Source organism: Scatophagus argus, chromosome 7, assembly GCF_020382885.2.
Source record: "Scatophagus argus isolate fScaArg1 chromosome 7, fScaArg1.pri, whole genome shotgun sequence".
In the NCBI taxonomy this organism is placed as follows: Eukaryota; Metazoa; Chordata; class Actinopteri; family Scatophagidae; genus Scatophagus; species Scatophagus argus.
Genome location: NC_058499.1, coordinates 20,849,893 through 20,870,948, shown reverse-complemented (window position 1 = coordinate 20,870,948; position 21,056 = coordinate 20,849,893). Strand labels below are relative to the sequence as shown.

The 21,056-nt window shown below is 39.5% G+C and overlaps 1 protein-coding gene across 1 annotated transcript in view; it reads left to right on the top strand.

The window, feature by feature from the left end:
- The window catches only part of smpd3 (sphingomyelin phosphodiesterase 3), a 64,626-nt gene that overhangs the window by 14,217 nt on the left and 29,353 nt on the right, over positions 1-21,056 (top strand). Inside the window, exon 3 of the mRNA XM_046394834.1 lies at positions 19,981-20,698. Coding sequence (XP_046250790.1) covers positions 20,397-20,698 — 302 coding nt within the window. The 5' untranslated portion in view covers positions 19,981-20,396. The remainder of the gene's footprint in view (positions 1-19,980; positions 20,699-21,056) is intronic.

The following is a 21,056-nucleotide window of genomic DNA, read 5'->3' as shown; positions in this document are numbered from 1 at the left end:
GTCGATATAATAGCCTTAGAAATTCATGGAAAACTGGCCACACACTGATAATGGGGATGAAATTCAAACAAATGAGTGCATGTGTGGACCGCACAGTATACGTCTGGAGCTACACAAATGGTCTCTCATTACCTGCATGGACTACAGGCCATGTTCTGACCTCAATGACTGTGTGTGTGTGTGTGTGTGTGTGTGTGTGTGTGAGGTTGAGAGGGGTGTGGTGGGGAGAGAGGATGAGAGGAGCCCCTGTGTGGTAATTAGTGAGGTGCTGAGGTTAAAGAGCTGCATCTTGGTAATCCATGTCAACCTGATTTTAGACTTCTTCCTCTTTCTCTTTCTATTCTTAGCCTCCCATCTGGTGAATTCAAAGTGTGTGTATGGCTGGGTATATTCAAAATGCAGAGCTCAAGACTGATTGGGGTGGGTACACACAGATTCTGTTGCAACCGACGGAAGGAACAGAGACGGTTTGGAACAGATCCTGGTGTCATCTGGCTACACTGCTCACAGTTTTGACTGCTCACAGACAAAACAAGGCTTGTCAGGCCACGCAGATGATAAACTGTTAAAGCAAAGACACGCTTTTTAAAGAAGTGCTGATCAATATTTCTGTATTTACTGTGGAACTAATCAATAATGGATCAAACATGTAAGTTGAAAAGTGTCACTAATAGTGATGATCCCACACAGTAACTCTTCTGTTTCCTTTAACTTCATGTAGCATTTTAGCCTCTTTTAGCTTCTTTTTTTTTATGCACCACAACCGAAGAAACTCTAATATAGGAAGACCTCCCACTCTCTTACACTTCCAGTTATATAGGAGGCACTCAAGTCTGAAATGAATGGGGGATTATGGACCTGTAGTCCCAAAATGTAAATTTTATGGTGCAAAAAATTTTTTCTGCTGATTTTCTTTATGTTTTCAGTATGAGCAGTAGAGACAACAGATACAGTTCTCTTAGATTAAAACTTGTGATGAAATACCTTTTTGTATTATTATTTAACTTTGCAGCATATGCACCACTTTATTCACCATTTTCCATCAGGCACAACTTTGTGTCTTGTTTTAACCAGGTTTTTAATGTCTGGCGTAGCTCTGGTTAAGAAAACGCACAAGAACTATAATACACAAAACCAAAACTGTATTAATGTGGCTATGTTCATGTCAAGTTAGCTCACCGTAACATAACGCTACTAACCATAAATTTTTAACTGACCGATCAGCACACATTATCAGAATGCTAGCACTTTATAGGCAAAACTGTGTGCCCTGTAAGAAAAACGAACGGTTATTAGTATTTTTTTCTTTTCAATTCTGTTAAAATAATTATTTTAGGGACTTAGCCCCATTCGCTCCCGCCCATTGAGGACTATCTTGCGAGTGCAATGGGATTTAATAAGGAGGGGACAGGCTGTCATTAGAAGGGCTGTGCCACAACTTCACTGTATTGGTTCAGTCTCTCCAGTCAAATCGCTGTGGTTTCCAGCAACTTCAGACAACTGTTGTTAGCAAAAAAAGCAACTAAAACCACTAAGCATTTAGCAGCTAAAGAGCCAGGAATTTTCCCCTTGAGTTGAAGGAGAGGGAGCTAAAAGGAGGGTGACTTTATTGCACTTCAGCTGGAAGTGTAAACAGGCAACTGTTACAAATGTTGAAATCTTCAGTTGAAGCTTTTCCTTTAGCACACTGTCAGCTGTAAGCTACAGTTTTATAAGTGATTAAAATGTGAGCTGCACCAGCTCCCTGCATCAGTCTCTGTCAGCTGAAACAAGCAGCTAATATCACACACATGTAAACAATTATGTGAGGACAAGATAAATACAGGGCACCTTGCAGTAAATCACAGGCTGAAGCCACAGGATTATATGTTACATAAACTCAAAGAATCTCTTACACCAAAAGTATCAGACTAAAGTGAGCAAAACACATTCTGAGCCACATTAACACATTCATGCCCTTCAAAGTACAAACTGATACTTTATTTGACTCTAAACAAAATTAATGTGAAGATCAAACTGGTATGATGGGTGTGTGCTACAAGGTTTCCATTCCACACACACATAATTCTTAAGTGAGTATCATTGCTTTGTGGTTGAATTATTATAAGTCTGGTGTTTCCAAATGTACAAGTGTGCAGAAGACATCAGGCTTTGGCATATTTTGTGGACAAAAGCTTTTTAATTGACAAGACTGACATATAACATCAAATCTGACATTGACAAAAGGGAGTACACAACTTAAAGCCGCAATGTAACAGCAATATGGCTTAGTGACTAATTTCCTGTTAAAATGTCTGTTCCTAGTTGGTGGTGGTTGCTCACAAAGATGGCTAAATGATCACAGTATGTCTCATTTGGGCCGAGGTAACAGCCTGCTTTGCCAATATTGTGAATGGAGAACGAGCTACACACTTTCAGTGACAAGAGTTACTGAAAACATTAGTTAGTTCAAGTGCTATTTTTACTAACAAAGAAAGTCGTGATTCCAGAAGGTTTCCACCAGTGCTCACAGCTACTTCCTGCACAAATTGTACCATAGAAGGTTCTTACGATAGCATTTATTTATCTCTTTGTAAAATGAGTCTGCCTTAAAATATCATCACAATATGCATCAAGAACAGTATTATCGGTGAAACATACAAATAAAATATTTTTGTCTTACTTTCAATGAGTAATGAGAGAGTGATTTAGTATTAGTTTTAATAGCACAGGAGTAGCATGAAATTCTACATCCTATGTATAGGCACCGTATATGGACTCCTGCCCAAATCCACAGCTTTTAATTCTGATGTCTTTGTGGGCCCTCCTCACGTGGGGGCCCTTTATATTCATTGCCCTTTTCCCACCAGTTTGCCACCCCTGGATATGAGTGAGTGTAGAGTATTACTGAAAAATAATATGATTAAACTTGTCTCAATAAACACTTTAATTTTTAATTTTATATTAGTCTGGCCATCTGACGGTGATTTTAAGCCAGTCGCTCTTTTTCTTTCCTCATCCTTTGCTCTTAACATCTCAGTAATTTAAGAGGAAAGCCAGGATCACAGAGCTTCCAAGATTCATAATTCAAGATGACTTTACTGGTCCCACGGGGAAATTTGTACTGGACATGCAGTGCATAAATATAAAACAACTTTAGTGCTTTACAGTCTCAGTGTAGTACAAAACACACTTTACTGTAGTTATTAACTATAGCGTGTCTAAAGGGAGTGTGCCTTCTGTATCTAACTGCAGTCAAACCAGATTACAATCATTTTAGTGCTATTTCTTCCTGCATTCAATTATTTTCAGAAAAAAAACTACCTACAACTAAAAATCCTGGGGCGTGTCATCACTCTGAAAAGTATGAACTGAAAAATTAGATGAACCTGCTCAAGAGATAATACTAACCATTAATCTGCAGCTCAGCCAGCCAATAGCCTAATATTTAATACAGACTTGTCATTTCAGCCATGGCATCAGTATGAATTTTTAACGTAAGACAAGGCTTGAGTCTGGAGCCTGGTGAGTGAGGCTTGTGTTAGCACCGATGAACTCTTTTAAGTTCTTAATAAATGCTAACACTTAAGTAAAAGTATTTTTGCAGCTATTTCCAATATGTAATTCAGGTGCAACTTCTTTTTTTTACTTTTTTTTGTTTGGATTAAACAAGCAACAACATGTTCTTTAGTGAGTTTGCATAGAGACATAAGAGTGGTCTCTATTAAGAAATAGTAGAAAACTATTCTTTTAACTTGACCTCTAAGTATATTCATGCAATAAATACACGCAAAGGGAAAAACAACTCTTCGGGGATTACAGGAGTGCAGTTATTAGTATGGTGTTACCTCTTAGTTCAGAAAATGCAACATGCACTTTATATGCATCTGTGTGTTCATTGTATGGTATTTTTCCCTTCATATTATCAAATTCTTTTCATCCCCAATACCGTCACATAATTTACATCTGTCGTAAATGGTTCTGTTCCTCTGTTACTTTATTGCCTGTAGGTTTCTATTCATCACTCGTCATTTCCAAATGATTGGCACTGTACAGAGAAGTAAGAGGACACCTCATTTGCAGTCTCTCTCTCTCTCTCTCTCTCTCTCTCATACAGGCACTTACCTGTGTTTGCCAGAGCCTGAACTTTGGGCCGTTTCCATGGCAACATTCACCACACTAGTGACAGTCAGGTCATCATTTGCTGTCTCCTCGTACATTTACCAATCACGTTCTCATCTCTATACACCCCCTTACCATTTAGATAGATAGATAGATACTTTATTGATCCCAAGGGAAATTCAATTAAAAATTTGGTCTCTCCATCACTGTTACCATCTACTATATGAAGTTTGACAAGTTGAGAAAGTCTTCATGCCTCAGCTGAAATAATTCCACATTTGTTTAGGTTAGGCATATTCCTGAAAATGATGAGACAAAACCAGGTATTAACATTTTTTATTTGGAATCCCAAAACATTAAGTTTTTAGGACTGAGAATTAGCTCAGGGTGCTATAAAGAATGATCCTAACACCTGCCAAAAGTTGGACTTGATTGTGTAATATAGCAGAATACCCTAGACAGTATGGCTGAGTTCATGATGCACAAGCCAGGAATTGCTAGCACAAGTATGATAAATAAGATCTAGAACAGGATGCTGTTTCGGTTGTCAAGGGAGACATCAGCACAAACAGTAACAGCAGCATGAAGGTAGGAAGGAGTCCAGTTCTGAGCCCACAGCCTTGCCTCAGAGCAATGGCAAAGATCTCCCTAAAATATCATGCATGTATCACTTGGGGTGGTACCTATAACCACAGGTACAGATAACTTAAAGGCCTCATTCAGCATGAGAGGAACATTTTTTGAGACTTATCAAAATGTTCACAATCTATCTTCTTAAAGTGCTACTTTAATTGTATGGTAAAGAACAGGCAGCAACTGTAGTTTTAGTTTAGCTGTTTAATTGAAAATCCAAACTAAAACTGTAAAAAACAGAGTAAATGCGTTTTACAACATTGATCAATACATTTATGGTCACTTGAAAGGAATGCAACAAACTTCAAACACAGTTACAATCATGTATCATCTTATAAAGTTATAAGGCTTACACACTGAGTTTACACACCGAACATTTCTCACTGATTAGCTCTATTTTGGTCTCCACCAACTCCTGAGAGAAGTATGTATCTGGCCTTTTATTATGTTCACCAGCTAGTTGCTAACTTTGCTGTCTGCTGTTTGTTTTGGGGCAGTGAGTGTAAAGTATATTTATTGGAGCTTTTCACTCTGAAAATGGCTAATTTTTGATGATAGAAACAACATTGAAGAGAGTAGCAAGAATGAATCTAAACAGTTAAGTTGTGGGCCATAAAATCCATAAAGAATTTGAAACAGATGGCTGAGATAAACTGCAATGTTAGGTGATATTTCTCTGTGTTTCTACAAATGACACCTTTGACATAGGGTCACCCATTGTTACTATAATAATATCAATTAATGCAGCTTTAAAATATTGTTGTTTCAGTTCATGTCAGCTGTTGTTTTGGATTCTGCATGTTATGTAGTTTTTGAAATTAGTTAAACCCTGGACTGCCATTTGGACCAGGTCTATCATTTCTCCTGTCTTTAGGCTTATATTTCCAATATAGATCCGTACAGTTGCATACAGATGTGAGCCTCTGATCTTTACACACAAGAGCAGTACCTCTTGGAGTGGACCCAAGATGACTTAGAGATTCCTTCCTCAGAGTTTCAGCAAGTGAAGTCAGCATTTCTTTTGGATCTCCTTTTTAAAAATAGAAATTTTCTATTTTCTAATTTTCCTCTATATATGAGCTCATATGTGTGCTCATATGTGTATAGGAAGTGCTGAAGTGTTCAGAAAAGGCAACACTCCCACTCAGTGACTCATGCACTAGTTTAGGATGTTTTGGGAACAGAAATACTGCACCTTTGTTTAAGTTCCTCACTTCCATGTTAAGGAAAAGTCAGCAGGTCTGCTGAAGGACACTCAACTTCAACAGCTGACATTTTTGTGAGGAGAATGAGAATCATTTACTACTTTACAAATACTCTTTGTTTAACAGTTCTCTCAGTCTGACCAATAATAAACTGAAATTAGCACAATGGTTTAGCCATAAAGTTTGTACTTCCTGCCCCAGCTTGCATTGGTTTTGAGGGTATGTGTTCTCTAAATTCTACAACAGAGTTGATAAGTGCAAATTATCAGTCACAATGGCTACAATTATGGATATTATGATTATTATTATGGCCATAGAAGATCACAAAAAGCTTTCTTGGTCTTGACAATGGACAAATTAGCAACAGAATTTCAGCTAGTCCAGATCTTTTCCATGTACTGTTTCTACTTTTTTTGTTCTGTTTTTGTCCATTTGACTTTCTAATTTTGAGTTCAGAGATCAAGACTTTTCATGTTGATGTAAAAACACTTTTCCTCTTACAGGGCAGGCAGTGCCATGTGGCAGATTATTTTCAGCTTCCTTAATGTTTTTGCTTTTCTGTATGTTGTTCTGTATGGATGTAGTCTGTGGGTATTAGCCTGCCATTGGCCACCTATTTCAGGTGAAATTCTCCTCCCCTTCCACTATTTGCATCTTGCTCTTTCAAAATCCCCATCACAACCGCATGCAGAAAAAAGCAAGTTACATTTCCCCCAATGGTGAAAACCTAAACAGACTAGGAGATGTTACCTTTTATTTTGCGGGGAATTAGCCGTTTCAATGCCTGGACTCGCCACCCCAAGTGTATATGTTTCACCAAAATACTATTTTGCACTATTTGAGCCACCCAAAACAATTGTGACTGATTTAAAAAAAAAAAAAAAAAAAAAAAAAAAGTACAAACAAGTCAAAGCTTTTTTCACCTTTATGCCATAACGATGATGGGTGCAGCCAGACCATTCTTCAGCACTGACATAGCACTGTGGTCTGGCTAAGACAGACTAGAGCGGAGAGGTTCTCAGATTGAATTTCCCACGATATATTTAAATTTTAGCAAAGCCGATGTACGTGATTTTCATCTACTGGAAGTGTTATGGGAAATAACCTCAGCCAACATGTTATCTAATTTAGGCAATATGTTTATAGGTTTCCCTGTTTCTTGTGGTAGTTTGGGCCAAGCCAAACATAATTTAAATCCCAGGTCATCAGAAACATCAAACTTGTTGATAAAAAATGAAAAAAAAAAAAAAAAAAAAAAAATGGAGTGTGACAAGTGGATATAAAAATACATTTCCATGGTCTGACGGGCAGTGTGATTGTATTTTGACGGTTGATGAGCACATAGCTGTTAGCTGTAACAAATGTAGAGCAAATCAATGCTACACAATCTGTACAGCTATGTCTGCAGCCAAGCCACAGAGCAGAGTACAATGAAAGAGTGTGACTGTCACTGCTGCCTATGTGAGTGTGTGTTTTTGGGCTGGCATAGTGTGTGTGTTTGGGTCTGTAACTGCACGCTCATATAATGTGCATCCTAATTCCTCGGTCAAGTATTGATGAATTAATGTACTGAGAGTGAAAACCCATGTCTGTCTGCCTTCATGTCTCCATGCCTGTTATTGGTTGTATGCGTGGGTGCATGTGCATGATGTGTGTGTCAGACTGATATGGGGGGAGGGGACAAAGGTCAGAGTTCAGTAGGACAGAGAAGCATGAAAGCGAAAGCAGAAGGAAACAGAGAGAAGGGAGAAAGGATGAAGAGGCCAAGCGGATAAGAGGAAGCAGGAAGAAAACAATACGAAGCATATCACATGTATAGAGGCTCGTGTTTGTTTATACACATATTTGTCCATCTGGCAGTACTGCTTATTTGACTACACGAATCAGCAAATACCATAAATACAAAACAATCAGGCCACTCATAGAGAGGGGTATGCTGGATTGCCTCTCTGCGCTTTGACTTTTCAGATTTCTTTTGTATTTCAGACCCAAATATCTGCACATGCGGACAGTTACCCTTATGAGGATTGGTTGTGCAATTTGCAGTTGGTTGGTGGAACTGATGTAGATGCATTGTTGTAATTATCACTAGAAGATATTCAATGTCAAATACTATTTTCCAAAAGATGTCATGGTGTTATGGTTCCATTCATAAATTAGCTTGACTGAGGCATCTCAGCCTATTACATTCAGCTGTCGTGACTGCCCTCTTGTTTGTCCAGCCTCAGCTCCATGCCAGCTCATTCCCTTCCCTAAATTTGGGTTTCCTCACTCTTTTAAATATTAAAGCAGTGGCAGTAGTAGTTGCAGTAGTAGCGCTAGTCAGTGGGTGTTTTGGTGGTGGTTTTTTGTACTGTGTTAACAAAATACCCAGAAAGAAGTGACTGCTCCATTTACACAATAACTACAGAATTTAATGATGACTTTTACTATATACATTGGGTCTTTTTTCCTAACACGTAATATTGAGCAGACTGGTGCTACATGGACATCCATCGTTCTGCAGTATTGATCCACTACAAAGTGGCTGCTCTGGATTACACAGGACAAATACAGCAGCAGCAGCAGCTCTGCACACATTCACACATTCATGCAAATGTACACACAGGCACAGGGCGTGCGCACGAGAACAGATACAAACACACACACTGTTCATCTCAGCTCCACTGCTGCCTGCTCTGAGCGATATGGATGTCTGCCCAAAGGGCTGTTGGGTGACTGTGAGTCATGATTATAATCTGCTGAATGTGGACGTAGCAGGTAAGACTGTGCTGTGCAGTGGGCAGGTCTGAATGCAGTGGATTGTTTTGTAATGTGTGTCAGGAGGTCATGCAGCTGTGAAAAGAGAGATAATGGTCTCTAAAAAGCAAGGAAGAAAGACATTACCTTGTCTTGTCAGTGTACACTGGGTGGTTTCCTTGAGTACTTTACTTTAGTAACTTGGAGGGGTTTTTTGTGACACCAATCAATGGCAAACAAAGAAGGCAAGATAATTACTGATTTAGTCTTTTTCCTCTTTTGTGAAAATGTAATAGCTACTTATAATTTCCTTTTGTTCTGTTTAGTTGACACAGAAGGTTGAGAAGAAGTAAAGAAAAAACAGACAGGCAAAAAGGCAGGTGGAGGATGATGGCATCTCCTGGCTCTGGCTCTGTTTCCCCTGAGGTTCTTTTCAGGAGTCAGACAAGGCGAGAAGGAAAAAGTTAACAATTTCGCAGTACTTCAGCAGAGATTACAGGGCATTTGTTGGCAGGCCAGGCCCAGCACTCTACATAGCCTACTTTGACTGTAAGGTCATGAAATACTGCAGCCATTCTGGGGAGGCTGACCTGTAAGCTATTGCCGAGGACAGAGTGGACATGAGCAGCTAGTACATCAAGAGAATGGATAGCAAAGTAGGCTAGTAAGTGTCTGTATGCACCAGTAAATGGCATAAGAGAGCAACCATATCTCTAGCCAAAACGTCAGTTTTAGTGTCCAGTGGCAGAGTTGTGGATTACATTACATTACATGACTGCTTGACTAGGATTGGGGTTACTTTTAGCAACCATGCTAAACATACAGATTCCTTCAGTTTTGATTCAGTCTTACTGCTCTTATCAGCATTGTGTCCAGCTCTCTAAAATTAACTACAACACTTAGCATAGGGAATGGCTGTGGCTGTGGTTACTGAACAGGTGAACATAAATACCAGATCTGTGAGAAATGAGAAATTCTGCTGTTCTGCATGAAACTCAGACATACTACATGTCCATCCACCACCCCAGCCTACATTACCATCTGCCTCGCTACATAAAGGGCACGCTACGCCTTGCACCTTCACCAAACATTGGCACTGGATATAAAACATAAAATGATTCACCCAGTATGGACAACCTTGGGATACTGCACTGAAATATCACAGACTTCGCTGCACAAGCTGAAAGTAGTTCATCGTACATGTCAGTAGCAGTCATTCGTGCCTAATGACACAATAGGCCCTAAATCAAAAGCAGGTTAATGGTAGAAAGGCTCTAATAGCAGCCTTGTGTTACGTAAAAGTCCAGAGGTGATGCTGTGCTGCTCTGCAGAGCGATTTATTAGATCATGTACAGGAAAGAGAGTCAGTAAATGTAGGAGAGAGAGTCAGGGAGCCAGACTGAGATATGAAGGAGAGGACGTCATGAAACAAAAGGTCATGGGTTACAATCAATGCTGTAATGTCATTCAAATGTTAAAGAAATGTTATGGTGCTGTTCTATACCCTTTACTTCAAATTATATATATTGACTATTGAATGTATTTGCCATCTTGTCAGTTGTTTATGTAAATGGTCATTTGCATATAATGAGAAAATGTGTGAGACAGATGATTCATCACAATGAACATCATTATGTCTTTTATTTTGATCAAAGCTGGTTGTGTCTGTTGTGAGAAGAGCTTTTCATGTGCTTTCATGTGTTTTTGTATGAGTAAGTACAATTACCTCTCTCCTCATCTAGTTTTTAGAGCCTCTTCAGTGCAAGAAGCTAAAGTTTGGGACCAACAGCAAACCTTTGGACCAATTTACTCTATTTTTTTTTTATCACCAGTAACCAGTTATCCACAAAATAAATCTGACAGTCCTGCCAAAATCTCTGTGTCCTCTCCTGCTGTGAGTCAGCCTTGTCCACCTCATTTGTTGTCATGAGAGCAGCAATGTTGCTCAAAAGCAGGTGGCAGCAGGTCCTGATTGAATTACGACACTGATTACATTGTGTCTCATAGTGATGGTATTATATGCTTCCACTAACCATGTTATACAACCACAATTACACTGACAAAGGATCCAGAAAGACGACGACAGAGGAGGAGGGTGTGATCTCTGGATAGTTTGAGTTACTCACCGTTATTCAAAGTGTATGATATACTGTAAATTAATTTGTTAATAACAGAGAAAGTGTGAATATCTAAATATTTAACACTCAGCCATTACAACCTCTATTTCCTGAAAATATAAAAAGAAATTGTGCTTATGAAGTAATTGTTGAGGTATCGGTATGCAATGCAAACGTAATGCAAACTTGGAAAAGAAATGTATTAAAAGTGAGTGTTATTTTATATTCACCACCTTTGTTCAGACCGATATATCGCAACAACTGTTAGTAAATGTTATTAACAGGGTAAAACGTGACAGGTTTTGCTGGTTTTACAGTGGTATGCCAACAAAAGACACAGAGACTGAACATGAGGGGGAATGAGCACGCCAAAATACAGCTTGTGGCAAAACTAGTATCAAAATTTTCCCTGCGCAACATGATTTGCATTAACACAATTTCAGCTTTGCCAATTCACCCTCCTCGTTGCTCAGTGTGACACACTGTGAGGACACACTGAAATCTCTCATCAGTGAAGTCCAAATTGAGCTCTTCTGAAATATTACAAGTTCCCTTATGCTGAGGTAAATATAACAATGTTCTGATGCAGCTGTGGAGAGACATGAAGACAGGTCAGAGTGACATGACAACAGAGCCAAAATGAATCTTCTTGTTGGATTTGTGTGTGTTTTGGGGTCGCTTGTGCACAACTGGGGACTTCTCTGTTCCTGTGGAAGAATAGGAGTACTACATGCAGTGACTTTTTCCCAAAATGCTGCTGGTTCTGTGGTTGTTTCAAATCTGATTACTGCAGTGCGCAACAGGAACATCAAACGGGTCGCATCAGTTATCACTTTCACTTTGGGCTCACACAAACACGTATTGTAAGCACATTGTAGCTGATATGTGCAGCACAAACACACACAGACAACCCCCTGCCTTCCATACAGCTGTGAGATATTGAGGGTAATTGCCTGCAGGCTTTCCTCTGACTCATGATAAATAATTTGACACTTTAACCCGTCCAGTTGAGAAGCTAGTGCACTCATGGGAGTTGTTTTTCCATCCTACAGTTCCCAGAGGCCTGATCTCAGCCCAGATTGCTTTGTTGTCGATGGGAACGTGGAGGCATTCAAAGAGCTACAATTCCTAATTGATTGGAAAATAACCATCTGGGGGAAAACATACGACACAGGGACAATGATATGTGTCATGTGTAGCCCCTGGCTGACCGTAAAACATGAACTTAACACCTTATGGACTTCAGTGTAGCAGCAGTGTCTCATCACATTGTACAGATACCCTGTTTCCTGACTGTGCCCGTGTGTGTTCTCTGTACACTGACAGGCAGACACACTAGTACAGTTACCAAGTGCATGGGACCAGGTCACCATGACAACCGAACTCACTGGAGCATGCTGAGAGCAGAGTGACATCATGGCCTTTGCATGTGCACCTGTGTGTGTGTGTGTGTTCATGTGAGTACAGTACGTGTGGCACTTTGTGAATTAACTGCCAGCCCTGCAGAAGCTGCTGCAGTATGCTGTGGGTGAGAAACAAGCACAGGAAATGAAAGTAAACGGCTCCTCTCAATCTCTTGTTGTTCCTGGATCATTTGGAACTCAGAGCATTTTCCCCTCAATGATCAGTTCGCTTGGGCTTATGTGAACACAGCACTCAGTTGCAGGGCAAAACAAGTGGGGCAAGATCACCGAGAAAGGGTGATCTCATCTCAATTCCAGTCAGTCCCTGGAGCAGTTTGTTTGTGGTGTGAAAGCAGGTGAATCCACCACAACATTTTATAATAACCGATATGTGATTTTAGCACGATTTCAACCAATAAATCCTTCTGCTGATCACGAAATCTGTTCCAGAGGCAGTCCTATAACCAATCTGGAAGAGCCATGTGTATATTTATGCAAATCATTTGGTAATCATGGCAACACCTGTGGTTATTTTCCCTGATTAATAGGTCAAAAGCTGTCAAAACGTCTGTGCTCGCACCTACTATGTGTATTTTGTCAGTTCATTAATTCCATTAAAAAGTGTGTAATGGTGATCCCACATAAATATAAGCCCTTAATCATGACTGTACAAGACAGCTTTTATTCTTCCTGTCTAGGCCTGTTAGCCATTATTCATAACATGTGATTGATTTGCAGCCTAATAATGCTTATAATCAGGGGTGCACATAACCGGTGCGCAGGTACACATGGGTGACAAAAATCAGGAGTGCGTTATGTCACTTGTGTTACTATCTGAGATAGTGGTGTTGATAACGTGAAGGTCAAGTACACAAAGGCTTGTAGTAACACAAGTGATATTACACATTCTTGGAAATACTCAAGTTGTCTTGGGCAAAAGCGTCAGCTAAATATATGTAATGTAATGCAAGAAGAAGGAAGGGGGGGGAAGAGAGAACAAAAATGAGAGGAGACAAAAGACTGACAGTGAGGAAAATTAAAAGACGCATTAGAGGCAGAGAGGGCGTAATTAGTCTGATGTGCAGTCCTGCTCTATTTTAGTTTCTGCCAGATGGTCTTATTTGTCGTATCACTATTCTCTCCTGAGCTGTGTGTGTGTGTGTGTGTGTGTGTGTGGATGCATACACCTGTAGTTGGTACACAAATCTCTTTACACAGTCACATTGTGAGGACCCGCCTTACTTATGGGGACAAAAGGCAAGTCCCCACAACATAAATCATTAAATATTATCGTAGAGACTTGCTTTAAGGTCAGGTTGAGGTTAGGGTTTGGTTAAGGTCAGGGTTAGGATTAGGCAAGTAATGCTTATTGTTACGGTTAGGTGGTGGTTAAGACTCCATGAAATGAATGTAAGTCTGTGTAATGTCTCCAAAAGTGATGAAAACATGACTCTGTGTGTGTGTGTGCGCACATGTGTGTGCATATGTGTGTGTGTGTATGTGTATGCCGCTCAATGCTCTATTCTCTCTCTGACATAACAAAAGGAGGGCATTGATCCCTGCTCCATTCAGCTGCTGCACTACATTGTATTGACAAACACACTCACGTACAATACATGCACACAGTAGTTTATGCCTTGCACAGAATACACATACATATACACACACACACTGACAGACATCATTCGCACTCAAATACACTTACAGAGTAAACACACATGCAACTGATGAGCTCACACAAGCAAAGTGAATATGGTCCGTTCCACATTCACATGCATACAGATTTACAGTGAAGCAGCGGGCAGCCGCACGCAGTTTTTCTCCTGTTTGTCCACACTGACAGTATTGATCAGAGCTCAGGGGGGAATTCTCTGAAGCACATCTGTGGGAAAACTTTAACAGTCTATAGCTGACACAGTCATTCATCACTCACTTCCTGGTTGTCGATTTGTGCATCCTAATGAGCTTCCCAGCACAGTGTGGTGTGAATCCTTTTAGGCATGTGTTTGGGTGTGAAAGTGTTGCTCTTAGTTCGTGCTGTACTTTACTTCTACCTTCATGAAATACAAGCACATATAAATGGTATTGAAAGCTTACCATTTCCATAAATACTACAGAGATGAAGAAAGAGAAGGGTGAAGGACAGAAGGAAGCATGGCCTCTGTGTTGTCACCTGCAGGTTCTATACCCACCATATCGTCGCTGCCCCGTGAAAACAACGTATCTCAAAAATTCGTTTTTCCCAGGATCATTTTATTTACGATCCTCCAGTCTCATTTTTATGTCCCACCAAACTTGATTGCAGGCTATTCTACATCTCCACTTAACACATTACGCTAACAAAAGCCTTTGGTTCTCATTTTAAATTTCAATCATGGGCAAATAGTAATCTGATATTGACGTGCACACATCAGTTTGACTGATGAGCTGCTAGGGAGGAATGCGGACATGCCGTACAATGTAAAAAGTCAAAAACGTAAAAAGTGGACATACGCTGTTTTCATCAGACAGCGGCGATATGTCATATTTCATATGTTGTTATGCCTTCAGATGTGACAGCCGGTGTGAGCCAGTGACTGTCACATCTGAAGACATAAGTTTTTAGGTTGTGCGTGCATCCCTCTCATTGTTCTTCGGAAGGAATTTCTATAAATTTGGCACAAATGTCCACTTGAACTCAAAGATAAACTCATTTGATTTTGGTGGTCAAAGGTCAAAGTGACCTCACTAATTGTGCCTTTAGCCATAACTCTAGAAGTCACAAAAATGTCTAACAGGATGAGATGGTCAAAGGTTAACTTGGCCACAGGTCACTGTGGTATCATAATGTCTTCTGTCTATGATTCAGCAGCATAACTCAGGAACAGAAGGGCAGATTGTGACCATATTTCACATGTGGTCACATACTGAATTGGTGACACCTTGGTGTCCACCTTGAAACTGTGATGATTGCATAGACTGCATAGATCTTGTGTGTTGCTGAGTTGAAGATTTGTGTGAAATAAATTAATTGAAATTAGAATTTGTAGCTTCTATCCGTATTTGAAGCATTATAGTCCACCACAAGCTGGTTTTGAAAATATGTAAAGAAGCTCTCAATCAATCACTACATATATTATACTGCAACTTGACTTGTGCACAGAGGCAAACAACCAAGAGGTGGTACTCCTAGTGTTTTATTCAATTCATATTGTTCATTATGTATGTAAATGTGGGAAGGGTAATTTTGAAGTGTCATTGTTTTTGTCTAATTAGGAGATAAACTCCCACACTGCTCTTTGATTAAAGCACCACTCATCATATTCTATTTATATCAAACATTCGCTGTGAGTTTTCATCACTCTGTAATGTAAAACAGGGCACTCTTCTGGGGTTCATTCATAACAGAAGCCCATACCAAACAAAAACTAACCATGAACTATTTTGGAAAAGGTTTTTAGTTTGTCCTCTGGCATGTCTGAGAATTTAATACACTAAATAGTAAATGTGTAACTGTAAAAATGTGCACTCAACTCAAAATTTCCTGTCAGTTCTACAGAGTGTTTTAGCCCCTCTTCTTTTGGTTTTCCAACTGCTTCCATCAGCCTCACGTGAGGACACTAATTTACAGTTTAATTACATTAAATGTCTCGTCTTTTATAGTATTCACTTGAATATAGATTCTAACTTTTTTGGGATAAAGTTTAGGTAACTTTCTAGCCTTTAGCATGGAACAGATGCAATTTCTCTAGATGCTAATCAATGAAAATGCTTCTCGAATCGATGAACATTTCTGGCCTGCAGTTTGTTATAAAACATAAGGTTGGTTCAAGATATTCTTTAGCTGAAAGTAGAACACTCTTTGTAAAATGTAAAAAAACCCAAAAAGTTCACATTTTAATCAGAAGAACAGGAGATAGAAATACTGACTCCATTAATTGACATTGCTCCTCAGGTGAAAACTCTGTGGCAGCAGGTTTTCAGAAACAGTAGCTTTGATTAGCACACTTCAGCTCCTCAGCGTAATGCAGCTCAACAAAGGGTCTCTGTGTGCCTCAAAACTGACTCACCGTAAACACGTACATGTGTTTCAGTCTGCATGCATATATGTGTTCAGCTTTTTGCTTTGTGCCTCTGTGTCTGAAGGTGAGTGTGTGTGTGTGTGTGTGTGTGTGTGTTACTAAAAGGTCTGCTGACATTCTCTTGCTGTCACCATGTATTGCAGTCTCTTCCTATCAGGCCATGTGTTCGAGTATGAATTATGCACTGCTGTGTTTCCTCCGATGAGGCTAAGTGTGACAGTTTGTGCTTGCTGATATATCAGCTGTGATGGATGGGTGTTTTTCTGGGTTTAGTTGTTGATGGCCTCTGAAATTCCAAAAAGAAAAATCTTCACACAATCTGAGGGAAAATGTCTGGAAAGGTGGAGGCCTTTAAATGTTGTAAATTATGGTGTTTAACACATTACAATAAAAGCAGGATAAAATAAGCAAAGTCTTCCCTGCATTTTTGTTTCTGTCCCTTTCAGTTGGACAGCTTCACCCTCCCCCACTTGTCAGTCATCTTGGCGAGCTGTCTGCCTTGAAATGGCATCCAAGGAAGAGTGGAAATGTAGCCATATCTGCAATAATCAAAGCAGTGATGATGTTTCACTTAAAACTCAACATTTCTCTCTTTTCTACTTTGTTGTTCTTTTCTGTATCACTCTTTTTCCTTGATAGTTACGATCTGCTCACCGGTGATCATGAGTAAACAGGCAAGTAGCTTGGCTTAGCTTAGCATAATTTAGTGTAAAAACTGACAGGAAAAAAAAATCTCACCTGGCTGAGTCCAAAGTTAACAACATCTCTAAACTAACACATTACAGTTGATTTTTTAAATCCTTACCAAACCAAAATGTACGGTTTTACAAGGAGGTACATTCTTGAAGTATTTCATCAACTACAGCGAATTCCAAGCTGTTTCCAGTCTTTATGGTCAGCTTAACACCTGCTGGCTGCTCCAAGCTTCATACTGAAAGTAGAGACATGCAAGTTACCTATCTTCTCATTCAACTTTTGACCAAAAAGCAAAATTTATTTCGCAAAATGCAATATATGCTTTTAACTCAAAGTCCACTTGGAAGCAGCCGTTATTCTTTCATTCTGCATTTGATGGTCTCGATCTGAGCAAAGTCCATGAAGATGATAGTAAAGGGTCCTCAGATAAACTAATTCTAAACCAAAGTGAACCATGTGCTTTAGAATCAGGAGAATCTTTCAGAATCATCTTTGACTGTCAACAATGTTCCAGATAACATTGGTTAAACTGATCTCATTTGAATTATCCATGTGTTTTTTGTGTAACCTAAAACAATGTCCCATAAATAGTTAATTTTAATGAGGAAAGGCTGAAAATTGCAGTTTAAATGCCAGGCAGCAGTGCAACTGGTGAATTTGTCAGGATTAGAGTTTATGTAGGGATTTAAGCCTCCTGTTCGCTTCCTTTCATTAATTCACTTTGTGTCTGCCTGCACAGGCCTCTGTTTATGCTAAATGCGTACAAGACTTTCCCTGATAAGTGAGTTAACTAGTGTTTTAACCAATTGCCATCACTGTCATATTCACTGTTTAAATATAGAGTAAGGACAGGTCATAAGTCTTTAGTAGGTCACAGACTACCAGAGGGCTGAATTTATCAAGTTAAAAATACTCTTTGTTGACCTGCTAATTTCCCATACAATCACATGTCTAGTCAGTAAGTAAAATAGTCTGTCAGCTTGAAAGCACAGCATTCATGCTGGTCAGGCCTGCTGGTGAGTCAGCAGGTCATCTCTTCATCTCTCACCTGGTCATCTAGTCAACCAGCACACCAAGAAGTCAGTAGCAAGCAGCAAGTCAGTCATCTTCGTAAACCTTCAGCTGTTCTGTCATAACATGAATCATTACTGTACACAAAGGTTTTGACTGTACAGAAGAAGATTACTAGGATGGAGGAGACGGTCCCATCTTGATATCGATGTGCTATTCAGAGGATGAGTCTGTCTAACAAAAGAGTCTCATCTTGGGAGAAAATAGACTGTAATGACAAATGGCTCAGACAGTGGGGTTTTGTTGAAAAGTGTTCGATCCTGAAAAGATAAAAGAACAGACCCTGGATGCAAAACTAATGTATGGCAGACCATGTGATGTCCTTTTCCTGTTTTGTTTTTTTTAAATGGGGCAATGTGTAAATACAAGCTATCATAACATACAGTCAGTTGTGTTGCGCTGTTACAGTTATTAAACAGCAATGTAATGTGTAATTGGACACATACTGCCTACTGCATGTTTTAATATGCAATGTGCATGTAACATGTGTTAACATAATGTGTGTACAACATATGGTAAGTTTCAGCTGTGTGGACTGATGGATTACAGAAACATTTTGTCGTGCTGTAGATGTGACGCTGTGTTAAATTAATAGCTTGAGGTTGTGCTCAGGTGATCTCTGGGGGGTATATGAGGTTACACTGAGGTCAGCACTCTCTCTGTGTCTTCCTAAAGCCCCAGCTGTCGAAATGAATGAATTAATCTATCCATTATTTATTCATGCTGGTGCAATTGATTCTCTTACCACTCTGGCCTGTTGGTGTTATTGTCGGCTGAAGAGCATTCAAGGACTGTAAGTTCTAGTTAAGTCGTCAGTGGACAGGAAGAGATAAGATCTTTTAAACAGCAGTGGTTAGCATCTTATTGATTGTAATGCTTTTTGTGGCCATTTCTGTGCTGCTAGGAATTACTTCCCCAATGCATTTCCTATTTAAACAGGAACCTTTAATTATTAAAATGGAATAATTTCACTTGTTACTGCAACTTGGGGGAATAGCCTTCATTAATGTTTGTGCTTAAAAAGTCAATTTAGCAGAACTTTTGGTATTAGCAGTTTTAGTTAGTTGTTTATTCAATCAACTGAATGTTAACATTAAATTCTATACTTTATACTCTAACAGTAGCTTAATTTCTATTATTCATTGAACCACACAGGTAGGCAACATTTTTGTGTTAGCCTGTGTTGCTAGCCCTGCAAGTTTTTACCTGAAACGATGGCATACTGCAGTAATCTTCAATAATAAAGATATGTATATACATTCATATTTTCAACAGAAAATTAAATCTGACATGAAAGCAGGATAATTTATAATAAAGATCATTTGTAAAGAAATCCTTAAAAATTAGCTTTTAGGTTTAGATTTTACTTTACTGTTTCCTTTTCTTTTATTCTTTCCTTCCTGTTTCCATTAGAGTCAAGGTAATGTTACAGAACTGAGGGTTTTTGTTTTGTTTTTTGTTTTTTTGATAATGCAGCTTCTTCTGGTCTGTTTTTATGTTGTCGCCACAAAAAGTTGATATTGTGAACTTATTTTAATCTTAAATATTTATGCTTGAAGACTAAATAGCAGAAAACTTAGCAAAAGGGAAAATGAAATTAAAAAAAATAATAATAAATGATTTAGTGTGTTGTTAGCCATCTCAGTGAAATACATCTACAGAACCTAATCGTTTTAGAGAACCAATGTCATCTTTTGTTTTGTTGTTTTTTTATTCAGTCCACTAAAAGTTGGAAAGGCAATAGCAGACAAATCACAGCTGCAGTTTTTGCCCATGGACATACAAGGACCTGTACGAATATTTATGATGCGTTGCACAAATATACAGGGTTCACTTTGATCCCAACATGCTTACGTCAGAACAAGACAAGCATTGATCTCCTGCCTGATTTCCTTTCCCTGTCTCTTTCCCCCTCCCTCTTTTCTTCTTCTATTTATTTGCTCACTTTCTCCAGGTCCTGAGCAAACAGTGAAGTTGAATGGCCATCCCCTCCCGAGGTCATCGGAGTCCTCGCAATCACAGATCAATCATCAACGATAAAGTTTTCATCATGGAAACCCCCTGCCTCCAGATTCCCCTCCACGATCCTTCCTGCACACGGTGTAACTGCTGAGGGAGGGCCAGCAGGACTGAGACCGAAAGCTTGCCTGTGAACATAAATATCACCCAAGCCATGTAGTGTACCTCTCTCCAAGGAGGGGGGAGGGTTTACATTCAAGTCTGATTTATTTTTTATATATTTCTTCTTTATGTAATCTGTGGAACAGATTAGTGTTTGCTTGTTTGAAGATTGTATGTGGGTGTGGACGGAGTGCGTGAGGTGAGGAGAAAGAACCAGAGAGGACAAAAGAGAAAGAAAGAAGGAAAGAGATGGTCCTCCACACTACACCTTACTCCAGTGCCTGTCTGCACTTCCTGGATGGCTTGTCGTGGAGCCTGGTGTTCCCCTGCTACTGGCTCCTGGACCGGCTCCTGGCCTCCTGTGTGGCCACCTCACTGGAGAAGCGCCAGCGCTCACAGGATCCCTGCTCTTTCCTCACCCTGTGTGTCCTGATCGCTGCACCCCTTTACCTGCTCCTTCTCCTTGCCTCGCTGCCCTTTGCACTGCTGGGCTTCATCATCTGGGCTCCCCTACAGGCAATCCGCCAACCCTACTTGTACACCTACCACAGGTTAGTGTGGGCCTTGCTGAAGTTACTTTACCTGTTCAACTTCCATGACGTCTTTTGCCTAAGTGAAACACAAAAACACACAAAGACATGTTTCACTGTATTTATTTTGATACCGCTATCCATTTATATCTAATCCCTCTCTAGTATATATATAGAACTTTTTTGTTCTATATCAATATGTTGTAGAATAAAATTCGCAGTATATGAACAGTTTTTTGATGACAAGATTGACATAGACAGTGTTAGGTATCAAACTGCCAGACAAAAAAATATGTTTACTCATTTGAGTGATCGTTTGAGATAATTAAAACCTATGGCTGCTGTAACATAAAGTTATAGTGTTGTTTAAGTATCAAGG